We start from the raw sequence: 19969 nt of genomic DNA, 5'->3' as shown, positions 1-19969 counted from the left end.
GCCAATGACTGATCAAGACCAAACTTGGCACACAGAGTCCCCATGACCCACTCTACATCCTGGTGCACTTTCGAGGACGACAGACCATGGATGATGGGACTTCAAGTACCTCCACTCCCTTCCCAAGACTGCTGCAACCCTCATCTAATGTCTGATCAAGACCAAACTTGGCACACAGAGCCCCCATGACCCACTCTACATCCCGATGCTGTTTGGAGGAGGACGGATGATGGGACTTCAAGTACCTTCACTCACTTCCTGAAACCATAGCGACACTTCTCCAAATACCAAGAAAGACCAAACTTGGCACAGAGAGCCCCCTTGGCCAACTCAACATTCTGGTGAGGTTTGGGGGAGAACAGACTATGGATGATGGGACTTGCAGTACCTAAACTCACTTTCTGAGACCACTGTGACCCTCATCCAATGATTGATCAAGAACAAAACTTGGCACACAGAGCCCCTACGACCCACTCTCCATTCCGGTGCAATTTGGAGGAGGATGGACCACAGATGATGGGATTCGCAGTACCTTCACTAACTTCCTAAGACCACTGCGAGCCATATAAATAAAGACCAACCGTGAGATACAATTCCTTTCTCAAATAACCCGGGCAGCGCCGGGTCCCCAAGCTAGTAAATAAATAAATAAATAAGAGAGCTTTTATCCTAGAGATGTAACTATATTGAACTCCAAGGTTTTGCATTGATGTGGCATTGGGACTGTTCAGTGGTGGTTGGGGTGTGGAGGGATGGGTGTGTTGTTATGTGGTGAGTGCTGGGAAAAGCATTTAATTTTGTTGTACAATGTGCTATAACAATTAAAACTTGTGCACCAGTTGCGCCCGTACCTTGGGAAGTCTGATCTGGCCACAGTGGTCCACGCTCTTGTTACATCCCAAATAGACTACTGCAACGCACTCTACGTGGGGTTGCCCTTGAAGACTGTTAGGAAACTTCAACTGTTCCAGCGAGCGGCAGCCAGATTACTCACTGGAGCATCATTCAGGGAGCACCCCCCCCCCCCCTGCTGTGTCAGCTCCACTGGCTGCCGGTTCAGTTCCAAGCACAATTCAAGGTGCTGGTTTTGACCTACAAAACCCTATACGGTTCCGGTCCAGTGTATCTGTCCGAACGTATCTCCCTCTACGTCCCACCCCGGAGTTTAAGATCATCTGGGGAGGGCCTGCTCTCGACCCCACCACTGTCACAAGTGAGGCTGGTGGGGACGAGGAGCAGGGCCTTCTCGGTGGTGGCCCTTCACTTGTGGAACTCACTCCCGGGGGAAATTAGGGCATCAACATCCCTCCTCTCCTTCAGGAGGAAAGTAAAGACGTGGTTGTGGGACCAGGCCTTCGGGCAATCTGACAACTAGATAAGGACAATCAGACGATTAGGACTGACAAAGTGGAACTGGTATTTGAGATGGTGAACGCTGACCGTCAATGAGGAGTAATTGGGTTTGTATTGGTTTTATTGGTTTTATTGTTGTAATGCAGGAACAGTTGTTTAATTGTTAATTGCTGCTATTTGTTTACTACTGTTATATGATGCCGGCATCAGATTGTGCCTTTGTAAGCCTCCCTGAGTCCCCCTCGGGGTGCGAAGGACGGGGTAGAAGTAACCGAAATAAATAAATAAACAATAAAGTTGTTCTACTCTCTTCTGTCTGCCTTTCCCTCCAGTGAGAGACTTCCTGCCTTCACCCAAGCTGACCCACAAGCGGGCCTTCAGTGACGAGGCCTCCCAGGTGGCTCTGCTGCCCGAATCCAAATCGGTCCAGAGCCTGAAGCCTTCCGGGAAGGAGCCCATCTCACGCTCCTCGCTCTGCATCAACGGAAGCCATATCTACTGCGAGGAGCCGCTTCCCAAGCCTTCCTTCCTCTCCTCGCCCCCGGCTCCGGCCGTCCCGCAGAAGCCGCCGGACGAGGGACCGCGTGGACCAGACCCAGAGCTTCCCGCCTGGTCCAGTGCCAGAGGGCAGAAGGGCCCCCCCAAGGACCCCCCCAGGTTCATCCCTTCGCCGCCCATCTTGGCCGCTCAGGAGGAGGACAAGCTCTCGGTGAAGACCATCGCCCTCAACAAGCAGAGGGGTCGAGCCAAGAAGGAGGAGGCGCTGCGGGCGGAGGGCAGGCCGGTCCAGATGGCGGCCCCCTTGGTCTTCTCCTCGGACGTGGTCAGAGTCCGGCCGCAGGAGAGGGCTCCGAAGACGGAGCAGGAAGAAGAAGAGGAGAAGAAGAAGGCCAGGACCGGGTTCTTCCGCCGACGCAGCAGCAGCAAAGACAGCGGGATGGGGCACGCGGGTGTCTCGGCGGAAAGCGCGGAGCTCCCGGCCTCTCCGGGTCCGGCCGGCGGTCAAGAGCGGGGCCGGAGCAGCAGCGCCAGCGGATGGTTTGGCCGGCAGGACCCCAAGGATAAGAGACCCAGGTGAGAGAAGGTGGAGGGGTGGAGAAGGGGGTCTCTGGCCTCTCAAACATTTCCCGTTGCATTCACAAGGAGACCGAGCATGCCACAGAGCAGTACACAGTCTCTCAATCAGGCATGAGGAAACGTTGGCCCTCCAGGTGTTTTGGACTTCAACTCCCACAATACCTGGAGACCAGGACGCAATGGAGCAATAGATTCACGCTGCAGGAAAATATATTCCACCTAAACACTAGGAAGAACTGTTCGGCAAGGGAATAATACGCTGCTGGTTGAGTATCTGGCAGAGCCTCCTTCCTTGCAAGTTTTTGGTTGGATGGCTGTCTGTTGGGAGGGCTTGGCTTGTGTTTCCCTGCAAGATGGATTGGATGTCCTTGGAAGTTTTCCTGCAAAGGTTGGATGGGCATCTGTTGGGAGGGCTCGGCTTGTGTTTCCCTGCAAGATGGATTGGATGTCCTTGGAAGTTTTCCTGCAAAGGTTGGATGGGCATCTGTCAGGAGGGCTCGGCTTGTGTCTCCCTGCATGACAAGGAAAGGGTGCATTGGATGGCCTTGAAAGTTTTCCTGCAAAGGTTGGATGGCCATCTGTCAGGAGGGTTCGGCTTCTGTTTCCCTGCAAGACAGAATGGGGTAGATTGGATGGCCTTGGAAGTTTTCCTGCAAAGGTTGGATGGCCATCTCTTGGGAGGGCTCGGCTTGTGTTTCCCTGCAAGACAGAAAGGGGTGGATTGGATGGCCTTGGAAGTTTTCCTGCAAAGGTTGGGTGACCATCTGTTGGGAGGGCTCGGCTTGTGTTTCCCCGCAAAACAGAAGGGGTGGATTGGATGGCCTTGAACGTTTCCCACAAAGGTTGGATGGCCATCTGTTGGGAGGGCTCGGCTTGTGTTTCCCTGCAAGACAGAATAGGGTGGATTGGATGGCCTTGGAAGTTTTCCTGCAAAGGTTGGATGGCCATCTGTCGGGAGGGCTCGGCGTCTGTTTCCCTGCAAGACAGAATGGGGTGGATTGGATGGCCTTGGAAGTTTTCCCACAAAGGTTGGATGGCCATCTGTTGGGAGGGCTCGGCTTGTGTTTCCCTGCAAGGTGGATTGGATGTCCTTGGAAGTTTTCCTGCAAAGGTTGGATGGCCATCTGTTGGGAGGGCTCGGCTTGTGTTTCCCTGCAAGACAGAATGGGGTGGATTGGATGGCCTTGGAAGTTTCCCACAAAGGTTGGATGGCCATCTGTTGGGAGGGCTCGGCTTCTGTTTCCCTGCAAGATGGATTGAATATCCTTGGAAGTTTTCCTGCGAAGGTTGGATGGCCATCTCTCAGGAGGGCTCGGCTTCTGTTTCCCTGCAAGACAGAATGGCGTGGATTGGATGGTCTTGAAAGTTTTCCTGCAAAGGTTGGGTGGCCATCTGTTGGGAGGGCTCGGCTTGTGTTTCCCTGCAAGACAGAATGGGGTGGATTGGATGGCCTTGAAAGTTTCCTACAAAGGTTGAATGGCCACCTGTGGGGAGGGTTTGTCTTGTGTCTCCCTGCATGACAAGGAAGAGGTGGATTGGATGTCCTTGGAAGTTTTCCTGCAAAGGTTGGATGGCCATCTGTCGGGAGGGCTCAGCTTGTGTTTCCTTGCCAGACAGAATGGGGTGGATTGGAAGGCCTTGAAAGTTTCCCACAATGGTTGGATGGCTATCTGTTGGGAGGGCTCGGCTTGTGTTTCCCTGCAAGACAGAAGGGGGTGGATTGGATGGCCTTGGATGTTTTCCTGCAAAGGTTGGATGGCCATCTGTTGGGAGGGCTTGGCTTGTGTTTCCCTGCAAGACAGAAAGGGGTGGATTGGATGGCCTTGGAAGTTTTCCTGCAAAGGTTGGATGGCCATCTGTCAGGAAGGTTCCGCTTCTGTTTCCCTGCAAGGCAGAAGGGGGTGGATTGAATGGCCTTGGAAGTTTTCCCACAAAGGTTGGATGGCCATCTGTGGGGAGGGTTTGTCTTGTGTCTCCCTGCATGACAAGGAAGGGATGGATTGGATGGCCTTGGAAGTTTCCCGCAAAGGTTAGGTGGCCATCTGTTGGGAGGGCTCAGCTTGTGTTTCCCTGCAAGGCAGAAGGGGGTGGATTGGATGTCCTTGGAAGTTTTCCCACAAAGGTTGGATGGCCATCTGTGGGGAGAGTTTGTCTTGTGTATCCCCGCATGACAAGAGTGGATTGGATGGCCTTGGTAGTTTCCTGCAAAGGTTGGATGGCCATCTGTTGAGAGGGCTCGGCTTGTGTTTCCCTGCAAGACAGAATGGGGTGGATTGGATGGCCTTGAAAGTTTCCCGCAAAGGTTAGATGGCCATCTGTGGGGAGGGTTTGGTTTGTGTATCCCCGCATGACAAGAGTGGATTTGATGGCCTTGGTAGTTTCCTGCAAAGGTTGGATGGCCATCTGTCAGGAGGGCTCGGCTTGTGTTTCCCTGCAAGGTAGAAGGGGATGGATTGGATGGCCTTGGAAGTTTTCCCACAAAGGTTGGATGGCCATCTGTGGGGAGAGTTTGTCTTGTGTATCCCCGCATGACAAGAGTGGATTGGATGGCCTTGGTAGTTTCCTGCAAAGGTTGGATGGCCATCTGTGAGGAGGGCTCAGCTTGTGTTTCCCTGCAAGATGGATTGGATGTCCTTGGAAGTTTTCCTGCAAAGCTTGGGTGGCCATCTGTTGGGAGGGCTCGGCTTGCGTTCCCCCGCAAGACAGAAGGGGTGGATTGGATGGCCTTGAAAGTTTCCCGCAAAGGTTAGATGGCCATCTGTGGGGAGGGTTTGGTTTGTGTCTCCCTGCACGACAGAAGGAGGGGGTGGATTGGATGGCCTTTGAGGAGTCTGATGGAATCCCCTTCTCTGGATGTTTCCAAGCAGAGGCTGGATGTTCATCTGTTGGGAGTGCTTTGATTGTGTGTTCCTTTGCGGCAGAAGGGGGTTGGACTGATAACCCTTGGGGTTTCTTTTAAACAGAGGCTGGATGGCCATCTGTCGGGGGTGATTTGAATGCAATATTCCTGCTTCTTGGCAGAATGGGGTTGGACTGGATGGCCCAGGAGGTCTCGTCCAACTCTTTGATTCTAGGATTCTGTAGTTCTGTGAACGAAGTCGATTTCCTCTGGGCATGTGCAGAATGTACTTCCTTTGCTTTCAATGGGGATCTCAGCTGAGCATCTCATGATTGCATGCGGAGGGAGCCCGGGCTGAGCTTGTTTTGGTCTGCTCCTGACCCGCAGCCTGTGCTTCTTGCCAAGGAATGCTCCTCCGGCCGGCACAGAAATACCTGACCTGGCAAATGGGCCAGGAAGGGAGGAAGGCATGTCCGGAATCCGCCTCCAGACCCGCCTGTCCTGGCTGGCGCTGCGCATGGAAGGAGGGAGGGAGAGGCCGGCCAGAAGGACAGCTCCAAATCCCTCTGGTCCAAGGGTTACACAAAGCAACAATGCAACTGTGTTGTCGGAGGCACTCATGGCCGGAATCACCGGGTTCCAGGGCCAGAGAAGCAGATGGCGGAAACAGAAGAACGGCCTGCCTCAGGGAAGCGTGCTTGCTCCATCCATGTTCAACATCTACGCAAATGGCCAGCCACTGCCAGAAGGGACAGAGAGTTTCATCTATGCTGATGATCGTGCCATCACCACTCAAGGAAATCAGCTACAGAACAGGAACTTCTTTGTTGAGTTGCAGGGCCAGAGAAGCAGATGGCGGAAACAGAAGAACGGCCTGCCTCAGGGGAGCGTGCTTGCTCCATCCATGTTCAACATCTACACAAATGACCAGCCACTGCCAGAAGGGACAGAGAGATTCATCTATGCTGATGATCGTGCCATCACCACTCAAGGAAATCAGCTACCGAACAGGAGCTTTTTTTGTTGAGTTCCAGGGCCAGAGAAGCAGATGGCGGAAACAGAAGAACGGCCTGCCTCAGGGGAGCGTGCTTGCTCCATCCATGTTCAACATCTACACAAATGGCCAGCCACTGCCAGAAGGGACAGAGAGCTTCATCTATGCTGATGATCGTGCCATCACCACTCAAGGAGATCAGCTACCGAACAGGAGCTTTTTTGTTGAGTTCCAGGGCCAGAGAAGCAGATGGCGGAAACAGAAGAACGGCCTGCCTCAGGGAAGCGTGCTTGCTCCATCCATGTTCAACATCTACACAAATGACCAGCCACTGCCAGAAGGGACACAGAGCTTCATCTATGCTGATGATCGTGCCATCACCACTCAAGGAAATCAGCTACTGAACAGGAGCTTTTTTGTTGAGTTCCAGGGCCAGAGAAGCAGATGGCGGAAACAGAAGAACGGCCTGCCTCAGGGGAGCGTGCTTGCTCCATCCATGTTCAACATCTACACAAATGGCCAGCCACTGCCAGAAGGGACAGAGAGCTTCATCTATGCTGATGATCGTGCCATCACCACCCAAGCAGGGAGCTTTGAGATGGTTGAACAGAAAGTCTAGGTTCCCTTACTGCCTATTACAGGGAAAACCAGCTGATCCCTAATCCATCTAAAACACAGACATGCGCCTTTCACCTTAAGAACAGACAAGCATCCCGAGCTCTGAGGATTATTACCTGGGAAGGAATCCCACTGGAGCATTGCAGCACAACCAAATACCTGGGAGTCACTCTGGGCCGTGCTCTGACCTACAAGAAGCACTGCCTGAACATCAAGCAAAACGTGGGCGCTAGAAACAATATCATACGAAAGCTGACTGGCACAACCTGGGGATCACAACCAGACACAGTGAAGGCATCTGCCCTTGCGCTGTGCTACTCCGCTGCTGAGTACGCATGCCCAGTGTGGAACACATCTCACCTCGCTAATACAGTAGATGTGCCTCTTAGTGAGACATGCCGCATTATCATGGGGTGTCTGCGCCCTACACCACTGTGGAAATTACACTGTTTGGCTAGTATTGCACCACCTGACATCTGCCGGGAAGCAGCAGCCAATAGTGAAAGGACCAAGGCAGAGACATCTCCAGCTCATCCCCTGTTTGGGTATCAGCCAGCACGCCAATGACTTAAATCAAGAAGTAGTTTTCTAAGATCTACAGAGACACTCGCTGGAACACCCCAGCAAGCGAGAGTCCAAAAGTGGCAGGCTCAAACCTAGACCCTCAACCAATGGCTGATACCAGATGAGAGACTCCCTCCTGGGCACACAGAAGACGGGGCGACTTGGAAGGCGCTGAACAGACTGCACTCTGGCACCACGAGATGCAGAGCCAGCCTCAAGAAATGGGGCCACAAAGTGGAGTCCACGGCATGCGAGTGTGGAGAGGAGCAAACCACTGACCACCTGCTGCAATGCACCCTGAGCCCTGCCACATGCACAAGGGAGGACCTTCTTGCGGCAACTCCAGAGGCACTCCAAGTGGACAGATACTGGTCAAAGGACATCTAATCCACTACCAAGCTTGTAAATTCTGTGTCTTTTGTATGTTTGTTTGTTTGTTCTGTCAAAAATGTAATACAACTGTTTGGTTGCCTGACACAATAAATAAATACTGGGTTTCATTGTGGGCGGAATGGTCACCTTCCTGCTGCATTTTCTCCTGGCGTTTCGCCTGCACCTGTGGCAAGCATCCTCAGAAGTTCTGTCGGCAGTGAAGCAAGTGGAGTGTATATATACTCGTGGAATGTCCAGCGTGGGAGAAAGAAACTGTGTCTGCTTGAAACAAGTGTGAATGTTGCAATTACCAAGCTTGAATTAGCACTGAGTCGTCTCGAAGCTGCAAAGTCAATCAGTGAGGGTATTTGCATAGAGGTAGTCATAGACAAATGGGAAGTGTCTGATGTGTGATCAAATACAAAAGCCAGCAGAGTGATCTTGTTTGCTGTGTACTAATCTTGATATGTATCAAACAACAACAACAATAACAAACTGCAAAGACTCTGGCACAAGCCAGTCAAGGTGGTCCCAGTGGTGATTGGCACACTAGGTTAGGGAATCCTGAAGTGCAGTGCCTGAAGACCATGGCCTGCACTTCAACACAATCGGCGCTGACAAAATCCCCACCTGCCAGCTGCAAAAGGCCACCTTACTGAGATCTGCACACATCATTTGCCGATACATCACACAGTCCTAGACACTTGGGAAGTGTCCAACGTGTGATCCACTACAACAGCCAGCAGAGTGTCTGCTGTGGACTCATCTTGTTGTGTTTCAAATAATAACAACAACAACAACAATAATCCTAATAATAATACAACAGCCAGCAGAGTGACCTTGTCTGCTGTGGACTCATCTTGTTGTGCTTCAAATAATAATAATAATAATAATAATAATAATAATAATCTTTTATTTATAGAATCATAGAATCATAGAATCCAAGAGTTGGAAGAGACCTCCTGGGCCATCCAGTCCAACTCCATTCTGCCAAGAAGCAGGAATATTGCATTCAAATCACCCCCGACAGATGGCCATCCAGCCTCTGTTTCAAAGCTTCCAAAGAAGGAGCCTCCACCACACTCCGGGGCAGAGAGTTCCACTGCTGAACGGCTCTCACAGTCAGGAAGTTCTTCCTCATGTTCAGATGGAATCTCCTCTCTTGTAGTTTGAAGCGTCCTAGTCTCCAGGGAAGCAGAAAACAAGCTTGCTCCCTCCTCCCTGTGACTTCCTCTCACATATGGCTATCATATCTCCTCTCAGCCTTCCCTTCTGAAGGCTAAACATGCCCAGTTCCCTAAGCCGCTCCTCATGGGGCTTGTTCTCCAGACCCTTGATCATTTGAGTCGCCCTCCTCTGGACACATCCCAGCTTGTCAATATTTCTCTTGAATTGTGGTGCCCAGAATTGGACACAATATTCCAGGTAACGTGGTCTAACCAAAGCAGAATAGAGCATGGGGAGCAGGACTTCCTTAGATCTAGACACTAGGCTCCTCTTGATGCAGGCCAAAATCCCATTGGCTTTTTTTGCCGCCACATCACATTGTTGGCTCATGTTTAACTTGTTGTCCGCGAGGACTCAGAGATCTTTTTATACCCCGCCACCATTTCCCAAAGAGCCTCTGTTTACATGAGTATGAGCTATGTCATAGTTTGATCTTGTTTATTTGTGGGCAAACGGATGCTTCAGCATTTGGTGCCCACTTCCCATTGAAGGAGGTGCCCGTGGAATGTTAAATCTGCAATGCATGAAGTGCTTTAGAACTCTCCCTCTCTCTGTGTGTTTTTGGCTTTTGCTTGGCTGCCCTCCAACCACCTTGGCTGCTTTCGCCTGTTTTTCTGTCGGATTCAGAGAGTCCCCTTCTCCCTCTAGTGTCAGGCTCCCGGAAAGCAGCTTCAAGAGAATTCCAGGGAACCGTGTAGATAGAAAAAGAGTCATGCTGGCTGGGTTGTTGTAGGTTTTTTCGGGCTATATGGCCATGTTCTAGAAGCATTTTCTCCTGACTTTTGCCTGCATCTACGGCAAGCATCCTCAGAGGTAGTGAGGTCTGTTGGAACTAGGAAAAGGGGTTTATATATCTGTGGAATGACCAGGGTGGGACAAAGGATCCTTGTCTGCTGGAGCTAGGTGTGAATGTTTTAACTGACCACCTTGATTAGCATTTGATGATCTGGCGGTGCCTGGAGCAAACTTTTATTGAGAGGTGATTAGATGTCCTTGTTTGTTTCCTCTCTGTTGTTGTGCTGTTCTAATTTTGGAGTTTTCTAATACTGGTAGCCAGATTTTGTTCATGCTGGCTTTACACGCCTTTCCTGTGCTTCTAGAATCAGTCTCCTAGATTTGGAAGGGGTCCCCCAAGGGCCACCTAGTCCAACCGTAGTTCTCCAGCTGGAGCATCCACAAAAGCATGGACCTGTCCAGCCTCATTATGAAGATGGGAAAGGAAAGCAATCCTGTCTCTGCTCCCACTACTAACGTTCAACCTCTGGATGCCAGGGGACACCTCATTTGCACACTTTCCTGGGGAAATGCAGACTGGATGAACATCTGTTGGGAGGTCTTGGATTGTGTCTTCAGAAAGGATTAGACTGCGTGGCTCTTGAGGTCTCTTTAAACTCTGATTCTTTTCTACTATTTTTGGCATTGTTGTCATAGCATGCCATGCGTGACTGTGCCTTGTGCACATGCAGATAGCTTTGAGAGGATGGGGCCTACTTCACTTCCAAGATGCTTCTCTCCTGGATGTGTGGGCACATGGTTTGAGTTGAGGAGAGCATCCCAAGATGGAATGGACGCCTCTGTTTCCTTGTTTTCTGGCCTCATCGGAGGCCTTAGCAAAACATATCTGCTTGGAGAACAGTCACAGGGAGAGAGAGGCATTATGTGCTGTTGTTGTTGTTCAAGCCGCCCTATGTTGTTCAAGCCGCCCTATGAGGAGCGGCTTGAGGAGCTGGGCATGTTTAGCTGAGAGGAGATATGATAGCCATGTATAAATATGTGAGAGGAAGCCACAGGGAGGAGGAGGGAGCAAGCTTGTTTTCTGCTTCCTTGGAGACTAGGACGCAATGGAACCATGGCTTCAAACTACAAGAAAGGAGATTCCACCTGAACATGGGAAAGAACTTCCTGACTGTGAGAGCCGTTCAGCAGTGGAACTCTCTGCCCCGGAGTGTGGTGGAGGCTCCTTCTTTCGAAGCTTTTAAGCAGAGGCTGGATGGCCATCTGTCAGGGGTGATTTGAATGCAATATTCCTGCTTCTTGGCAGAACGGGGTTGGACTGGATGGCCCAGGAGGTCTCTTCCAACTCTTTGATTCTATGATTCTATGATTTGTTCAGTCGTTTCCGACTCTTTGTGACTTCATGGACCGGCCCACGCCAGAGCTCCCTGTTGGTTGGCTCCTTCAAGGTCAATCCAGTCCCTTCAAGGATGCCATCCATCCATCTTGCCCTTGGTCGGCCCCTCTTCCTTTTTTCCTTCCATTTTCCCCAGCATCATTCTCTTCTCTAAGCTTTCCTGTCTTCTCATGGTGTGGACAAAGGACTTCATCTTGGCCTCTCATCTCCTCCCCTCCAATGAGCAGTTGGGCTTTCTTTCCTGAAGTATGGACTGGTTGGATCTTCTGGTGGTCCAAGGCACTCTCAGAACTTTCCTCCAGCACCACAGTTCAAAAGCATCTCTCTTCCTTCGCTCAGCCTTCCCGAAGGTCCAGCTCTCACCTCCGTAGGTGACTACAGGGAATACCATGGCTTGGACTAGGCAATGGATCTTAGTTGCCAGTCTGATGTCTCTACTCTTTACTATTGTATCAAGATTGGTCCTTGCTCTCCTCCCAAGAAGTAAGCGTCATCCCGTCATCTCCTGCTGCCTTGTTGTTAGCAATGCTTCTTAAGGCCCATTCCACCTCACTCCTCAGGATGTCTGGTTCTAATTCACTTCTGATTTCCTGGCCTCAGTCTGCGTCTGCACTCATCTTCACACCTAGAAATACAAACCCTGTCACAGCCTCCACGTTTTCTCCCTCTATTTCCCAGTTGTCAATCATTCTTGTTGCCATAATCTTGGTTTTTTTGATGTTTAGCTGCAACCCGGCTTTTGCGCTTTCTTCTTTCTCCTTGATGAGAAGGCTCCTCAGCTCCTCCTCGCTTTCGGCCATCAGAGTGGTGTCATCTGCATATCTGAGGTTGTGAATGTTTCTTCCAGCCATTTCCACCCCAGCTTTGCATTCCTCAAGCCCCGCACATCCTCGCATGATGTGTTCTGCATGCACGTTAAAAAGGTTGGGTGAGAGGATGCAGCCTTGCCGGACACCTTTCCCAATCTTGAACCCAGTCTGTTGTTCCGTGGTCAGTCCTTCCTGTTTCTACTTGGTCCTTGTACAGATTCCTCAGGAGAGAGACCGGGGGCTTGGTCTGCCCATCCCACCAAGAACTTGCCACAAGTTATTACGATCCACACAGTCAAAGGCTTTAGAGTAGTCAATGAAGCAGAAGTAGATGTTTTTCTGAAACTCCCTGCCTTTCTCCATTCTCCAGCATCCGGATATTGGCAATCTGGTCTCTGGTTCCTCTGCCTTTTCTAAACCCAGCTTGAACATCTGGCAACTCTCTCTCCATGTCTTGCTGGAGTCTTCTTCCTTGCAGGATCTTGAGCATTCCCTTCCTGGCATGAGGAGAAATAAGGGCCACTGTACGGAAGTTGGAGCAGTCTTTCGCATTTCCCTTTTTTGGTATGCGGATATAAGTTGATTTTTTCCAGTCTGATGGCCATTCTTGTGTTTTCCATATTTGCCGGCATATGGCATGCATCACCTTGACAGCATCATCTTTCAAGACTTTAAACAGTTCAGCTGGGATCCCGTCGTCTCCTGCTGCCTTGTTGTTAGCAATGCTTCTTAAGGCCCATTCAACCTCACTCCTCAGGATGTCTGGTTCTAATTCACTCACCACACCATCAAAACTATCCTCGATATTATTATCCTACCTATACAGATCTTCTGTATAGTCTCGCCACCTTCTCTTCGCTAGACAGAGCTTATGTGCGAGTTATATGCTTGGCCCATATTCCCAAGTTTAGTATTTAGAAGTTGTTGGTGGGTCTCCCAAATTTTGGTTCTCCCAGGCGCTTCAGCCAGTTTGGTGCTGAACTGGGGATTCTGGGAGGTGAAGTTTCCACGATATAAAAAAAAATACGAAAAATGTTCTGTTTTTGGGTTGTTGTAAGTTTTTTCGGCCATGTTCTAGAAGCATTCTCTCCTGACATTTCTCCTGCATCTATGGCAAGCATCCTCAGAGGTTGTGAGGTCTGTTGGAACTAGGAGAATTGGGTTTATGTATCTGTGGATATATTTTCCTAGTTCCAAAAGACCTCACAACCTCTGAGGATGCTTGCCATAGATGCTGGCGAAACGTCAGGAGGGAATGCTTCTAGAATATGGCCATATAGCCCGAAAAACCTACAACAACCCAGTGATTCCAGCCATGAAAGCCTTTGACAATACAGTGTTCTGTTCCTGGATTGAAAATGTTATTTCTTATTTAATTGTGCCTTCCTTCCTTTGAAAGTAGCTGTTCCACTCCAGAAACTTTGTTTATTGTGCCTCAAACTATGTTGAATTGGTTGAGACTCTTCTTATTGGAAAACTAGAGCAAAATGTGCTGCACGATGTTCCTCGCGCAAATAGCATATTTTTTACAGTTTAGTAAACTTTTCCCATGTTCAATGTGTTTATGGCAGGAATCATTGGGTTGCTGTGAGTCTTCCGGGCTGTCTGGCCCTGTTCCAGAAGCATTCTCCCCTGATGTTTTGCCTACATTTATGGCAGGCATCTTCAGAGGTTGTGAGGTCTCTTGGAAACTAGGAAAATGGGGTTTATATATCCGTGGAATGATGTCCAGGGTCGAAAGAAGAACTCTTGTTTGTTGGAGGCAGGTGTGAATGTTGAAATTGATCACCTTGATTACCATTGTTTGTCTATATCTTTTGTATGTCTTTGGCATTGAATGTTTGCCATATATGTGTACATTGAAATCCGCCCTGAGTTCGCTGCAGGGTGAGAAGGGCGGAATATAAATACTGTAAATAAATAAATAAATAAATAATAAATTGAATAGCCTTGCAGCTTCAAGGCTTGGGTGCTTCCTGTCTGGGGGAATCCTTTGTTGGGAGGTGATTAGTAATTGTTTGGGTGCTGATTAGCTGGCCCTGATTGTTTCTTGTCTGGAATTCCCCTGTTTTTGAGTGTTGTTCTTTGTTCACTGTCCTGATTTTAGAGGTTTTTTTTTAATATTGGTTGCCAGATTTTGTTCATTTTCATGGTTTCCTCCTTTCTGTTGAAGTTGTTCACATTCTTGTGGGTTTCTGTGGCTTCTCTGTGTAGTCTGACATGATGGTTGTAAGTGTGGTTCAGTATTTATGTGTTCCCAAATAATATGCTATGTCCAGGTTGGGTCATCAGGTGCTCTGCTATGGCTGACTTCTCTGGTGAGGCTAATCAAGATGCTCCATCGCAGCATCAAGGTGGCCAATTGCAACATTCACATCTCCCTCTAGCGATCAAGAGTTTTTTCTCCCACCCTGGACATTATTCCACAGATATCTATCTATCTATCTATCTATCTATCTATCTAAGAAGGTTGAGAAACACTGATCGAATGCATCTCTCTGTTCTGAGAGTCCCATAGTATCTCTGTCTAGTCTGAAAGTCCAATGGAATATGTACAGTCTGAGAGCCTGAAAGAATACAGTTCCTACTGAAGCTTAAAACATAATGTTTTGAAATGGAGTCTGAGTCCTGAACAAGCCCAGATCTGATCCCATGCTCTGCAGCCCCTCCTACAGTGTAGAGTTAAGGAAAACTGCAAACCTTTTTAGGAAGTAGCAACGAAAATAATTTATGGTTGGGGGGTCACCACAACAGGAGGAACTGTATTAAGGGGTTGCGACATTCGGGAGTTTGAGAAACACTGATCTAATGCATCTCTCTGTTCTGAGAGTCCAATAGCATCTCGGTCTAGTCTGAAAGTCCAATGGAATCTGTATAGTCTGAGAGTCTGAAAGAATACAGTTCCTACTGGAGTCTAAAGCAAAATGTTTTAAAATGGAGTCTGAGTTCTGAACAAGCCCAGATCTGATCACATCCTCTGCAGCATAGAGTTAAGGAAAACTGCAAACCTTTTTAGGAAGTAGCAACAAAAATAATTTTATGGTTGGATGAGGGGGATCACCAAAACATGAGGAACTGTATTAAGGGGTCGTGGCATTCAGGAGGTTGAGAAACACTGTTTTGTTTGATGACCACCACCACCCCACTCCACCCCGCTTAAGAGTTTTTTTCTGTTTTCATTGCTTCTTCAAAGCTTTGGACGTCTCACAAATGCATTGTGTTTACTTTTATTTTTTTATAATAAATAAATATATAATGTATTTTTATAATTATATAATTATTTTATATAAATATTTATATTTATAATAATTGTAGTCTAAGCATTCGGGAGGTTGAGAAACACTGTTCTATGTGATGACTCCCCTGCTCAGTTTTGCCTCAAGAGTTTTCTCTGTTTTCATTGCTTCTGCAAAGCTTTGGACGTTTCACAAACACGTTGTGTTTACTTTTATTGTTTTGCTCTTGCTCACTTCAACTTGCGTGTGAGTGTGTATGTTTGAGAGTCCAATAGCATCTCTGTCTAGTCTGAAAGTCCAATGGTATCTGTATAGTCTGAGAGTCTGAAAGAATACGGTTCCCACTGAAGTCTAAAGCATAATGTTTTGAAATGGAGTCTGAGTTCTGAACAAGCCCAGATCTGATCATATGGTCCCCAGCCCCTCCTACAGCAGGAAAGGAAGGAAGTTAAGGAAAACTGCAAACCCTTTTAGGAAGTAGCAATGAAAATAATTTTATGGTTGGGGGTCACCAAAACATGAGGAACTGTATGAAGAGGTTGTGGCGTTAAGAAGGTGGCAAAACACTGATCTAATGCATCTCTCTTTTCTGAGAGTCCAATAGCATCTCTGTCTAGTCTGAAAGTCCAATGGAATCTGTACAGTCTGAGAGTCTGAAAGAATACAGTTCCTACTGGAGTCTAAAGCATAATGTTTTAAAATGGAGTCTGAGTTCTGAACAAGCCCAGATCTGATCCCATGCTCTGCAGCCCCTCCTACAGCATAGAGTTAAGGAAAACTACAAACCTTTTTTAGGAAGCAGCAACGAAAATAATTTTATGATTGGGGGGTCACCACAACAGGAGGAACTGTATTAAGGGGTTGCGACATTCGGGAGTTTGAGAAACACTGATTGAATGCATCTCTCTGTTCTGAGAGTCCAATAGCATCTCTGTCTAGTCTGAAAGTCCAATGGAATCTGTATAGTCTGAGAGTCTGAAAGAATACAGTTCCTACTGAAGTCTAAAACAATGTTTTGAAATGGAGTCTGAGTCCTGAACAAGCCCAGATCTGATCACGTGGTCTGCAGCCCCTCCTACAGCATAGAGTTAAGGAAAACTGCAAACCTTTTTAGGAAGTAGCAACGAAAGCAATGGCAAGCATCCTCACCTCTGAGGTTGTTTGGTCTTTTGGAACTAGAAAAATATATCCACAGATACATAAACCCAATTTTCCTAGTTCCAACTGATCTCACTACCTCTGAGGATGCTTGCCATAGATGCAGGCAAAATGTCAGGAGAGAATGCCTCTAGAACATGGCCATATAGCCCGAAAAAACCCACAAGAACTGAGTGATTCCAGCCATGAAAGCCTTCGACAATACATTGAAAATGTTATGGTTGGGGGTCACCACAACATGAGGAACTGTATGAAGAGGTTGTGGCATTAAGAAGGTGGCGAAACACTGATCTAATGCATCTCTCTGTTCTGAGAGTCCCATAGCATCTCTGTCTAGTCTGAAAGTCTACACTGAAAGTCCAATGGAATCTGTACAGTCTGAGAGTCTGAAAGCATACAGTTCCCACTGAAGTCTAAAACATAATGTTTTAAAATGGAGTCTGAGTTCTGAACAAGCCCAGATCTGCCCCCGCTTAAGAGTTTTTTTCTGTTTTCATTGCTTCTGCAAAGCTTTGGACGTCTCACAAACGCATTGTGTTTACTTTTTATTGTTTTGCTCTTGCTCCCTTCCACTTGCGTGCGAGTGTGTATGTGTATGTTTTCCAGGTGGGTTTGTGCAGGGCTGGGTCTGTTCCATTCACTCAGGCATGCATTGCAAAAGAGAGGGGCAGCCTATGGGGATTTTGTCTTTTTCCACAGCCTGAGATGACCGGAGACCCTTGACCCCTTGACCCTTGCATCCCTTTTTGGGGCTTCAGTGGCTGCCTCCTTTCCTCTCTTTGCATTCGAAGCTTTTGTTGTTTTGCAGTAGCCCCAGAAGGCCATCCTTTGGGGTACATGCCCACCCTTTGCTCCCACCCCATTCGGGGTGGGAGCAAAGGGTGGGCATGCACCCCAAGGGATGGCCTTCTGGGGCGAGTGCAAAGCCCCCCATTTCTTTAAGGACCCCCTTCTTTTCCTGGCAGCCCAAATACTAAACTCTGCTCCCCTGCTCCCTTTCTCTCCAGCTCCCATCCCGGCCTGCTTGCTGCTGCCACAGAGCCTCCTCCCTGTCACCCCGAAGATTGTGGCCCCTCTCCTTTCGGACCAGACCCCCAAAGGCCCGCCTCCGCAGCCCCCTCCTCAGAGTGGGACGACAGCTTCTTCGATGCCTTCGCCACCAGCCGCTTGAAGCCGGACATCGCCGGCACAGAGAGTCCTATTGCGCCGCTTCGGGCGGACTCTCCAAACACCAATGCGTCCCAGGTCCACGAAAAGGGAGATCCATTTCCGAAAGCTCCCGACTTGCTGGACTTCGGACCTGAAGAGAGGCGGCCGGACACTGACCGGTCCGGAGATGCGACTCTGACCCGCGACTTGGAAGCGCCTCCAAAGTGGACCGTAGAAGAGGAGACGCGACGAGAGATTGGGGAGGGTCTTGCAGGCATCAGGGGAACAGAGTGGACGGAGACCCCCGAGGGGATATCAAGTGGAGACCCTTCCCAAGGTCTGGGGAGCGGCTTTGAGAGTCAGTGGGTCACTCCTGCTGCCTCTGGACGCCACTCCGCAATGGTCAGTCTTTCAAGGGATGGTGCAGAAGATGATGCCCCTTCGAAGGGTCCGGAGAACAGCTTTGAGAGCCACTGGGCCACTCCTGCTGCTCCTGACTTCCCTTCCTCAGCCACAATTCTTCCAGGTGTGGAATTACCTGTGGGAGTTAGTGAGCCTGCAGTGGAGTCCTTCTCTACTTTGGGGAGCATCCAAGCTCCTAATGTTGGGATGCAGGAGACAAATGATGTGGAAAGGGAAGAAGAAGAGGGGACTCCGATCCCCGAGACCCAAGCCACGGCTCATGTGGTCCTCAGTGCCGGAGATGATGTCGAGGAGGAGAGAGAGGATGGAGAGGAGCGCGAGTGCAGGTGGGCAGAGACCCCACCTCCAAAGCCCCCCAGAAGGTTCACCCCACTCAGCCTCCAAGAAGAAGCAGGGGAAGCCATGTGGGGACAGACGGAGAGAGGTGAGAACGAGGCTGCTCTGTGCGAAGAAGCCAAACCATTGAGACCCCCTTCGGATGAAGAGAGACCCCCGACGGAAACGATTCTCTTGTCACCGAAAGCAATAATTGGAGCAGGTGCCAACGTCCGAGCCATAGGGAGACTCCAACTGGCCCCAGAACCTTCAGGTGTTAGCGAGACCCCCCAGGACGTCGTCTTGGGGGGTGCCAAGGCCGAACAGTTCAGGACCTGCTTGTTGGCGCTCTCTGCGGACGAATCGAGGTTGTCGGAGGAGACGGAGGATGCCGGTTGCCTTGAAGAACGTGATGGAGAGTGGGCTAGATCGTCCACTGGGATGACCAAAGCCACTGAGTCCCCAGAGCTGGCTAGAGTGGGATCGTTGCCATCAACGGAGTTGCCCTACCCTAGAGAGACAAGCGGACAGCGATCCCGAACTCTGAGCGCTTCGGCGTTCTTCTGGTCCGCCTTGGAGGAGCAGCGCGTGCCTCCCTCGCAGGACCATCGTTCGCAAACACCGCCTGATGGGCAAGGCTTCCCCATTGAGGAGGAAACGAGAGAAGAGCCTTCCGCTGTCGGGCCGAACGAGTGGGGTCATGTTGGCGCCATACCCATCCCTGCAAACGGTTCCGCCAACAAGTCGGAGTTCTCCTCAATCTGGTCCGACGACCACGTGCTGGATTTCAAGCGGGCCAACTTCTGGCAGGTGGAAAGGGGGGAGCGCAGCCCCGAAGTTGGGACCCCCGGCAACCCCTTTTCACCCCGTCCTCCTCTGCCTTCCCCCCAGAACAACCCCTTTGTGGAACGGGCCCCCGACGTGCTCCCGGACCCCACTGCCATCCTCCCGCTCTCCCACCAAGGAGGGCCCCTGTTCTCCGCCGTGGCCCCTGAGGAGGGTCCGGCGTTGACTCCATCCCCCATGTCACCCAACCTCGAGCCCCTGGCCTTCTCCACGCCGTTCCTACAGGGCGGCCTTGACCCCGGCGTCCCTTCTTCCATTGGAGGTCCGACTGCCACTCAGATCCCTCTGGCCATTTCCCAACCCAGTACTGAGCCGTCAGCTCCTTCCGTCCTGCCCGGAGAGACGTGGAGAGAAGAAGAAGGAGACGACAAAATGGTGCCCCTCCAGCAAAAGTCCAGGTGAGCATCACAAAAGGTGTGTGTGTGTATTTCCATGTGTGTGTGTCATTGCACAAGGGAACTTTTGGGTCGGAATGAGCTGACCGTCCTGGATCTCGAGCTCTGCATGCTTATCTCCAGGCATTGCATGGCCTTCCCTCCATTGCTTCTGCTTTTTGCCTTCACTTTGGTTTCATTTTCCATCCATTATATGGCTGTGAATAAACTTGCTCTTCTCTCCCCAGAACCGCCAGTTGGATATCTATATGTTCCAGGCATGGGCCAACTTTGGCCCTCCCTCCAGGTGTTTTGGACTTCAACTCCCACCATTCCTAACAGCCGATAGGCTGTTAGGAATGGTGGGAGTTGAAGTCCAAAACACCTGGAAGGAGGGCCAAAGTTGCCCCATGCCTGGAATTCTTCCATTCTAAGACTCAGGACGGCTAACCCCATGGCGCCCACATCAAAACGTAAATATACA

General features: G+C 49.9%; 1 protein-coding gene across 1 annotated transcript in view; it reads left to right on the top strand.

Moving 5' to 3' along the window:
• The window catches only part of RAB11FIP5 (RAB11 family interacting protein 5), a 73952-nt gene that overhangs the window by 42507 nt on the left and 11476 nt on the right, over nucleotides 1–19969 (top strand). The window contains exons 3-4 of the mRNA XM_060779517.2: nucleotides 1686–2427; nucleotides 17386–19509. Coding sequence (XP_060635500.2) covers nucleotides 1686–2427; nucleotides 17386–19509 — 2866 coding nt within the window. The remainder of the gene's footprint in view (nucleotides 1–1685; nucleotides 2428–17385; nucleotides 19510–19969) is intronic.

Source organism: Anolis sagrei, chromosome 5 (genome assembly GCF_037176765.1).
Source record: "Anolis sagrei isolate rAnoSag1 chromosome 5, rAnoSag1.mat, whole genome shotgun sequence".
Taxonomy (NCBI): Eukaryota; Metazoa; Chordata; class Lepidosauria; order Squamata; family Dactyloidae; genus Anolis; species Anolis sagrei.
The sequence above is the reverse complement of the archived record's forward strand: the minus strand, read 5'-3'. Positions and strand labels throughout refer to the sequence as shown.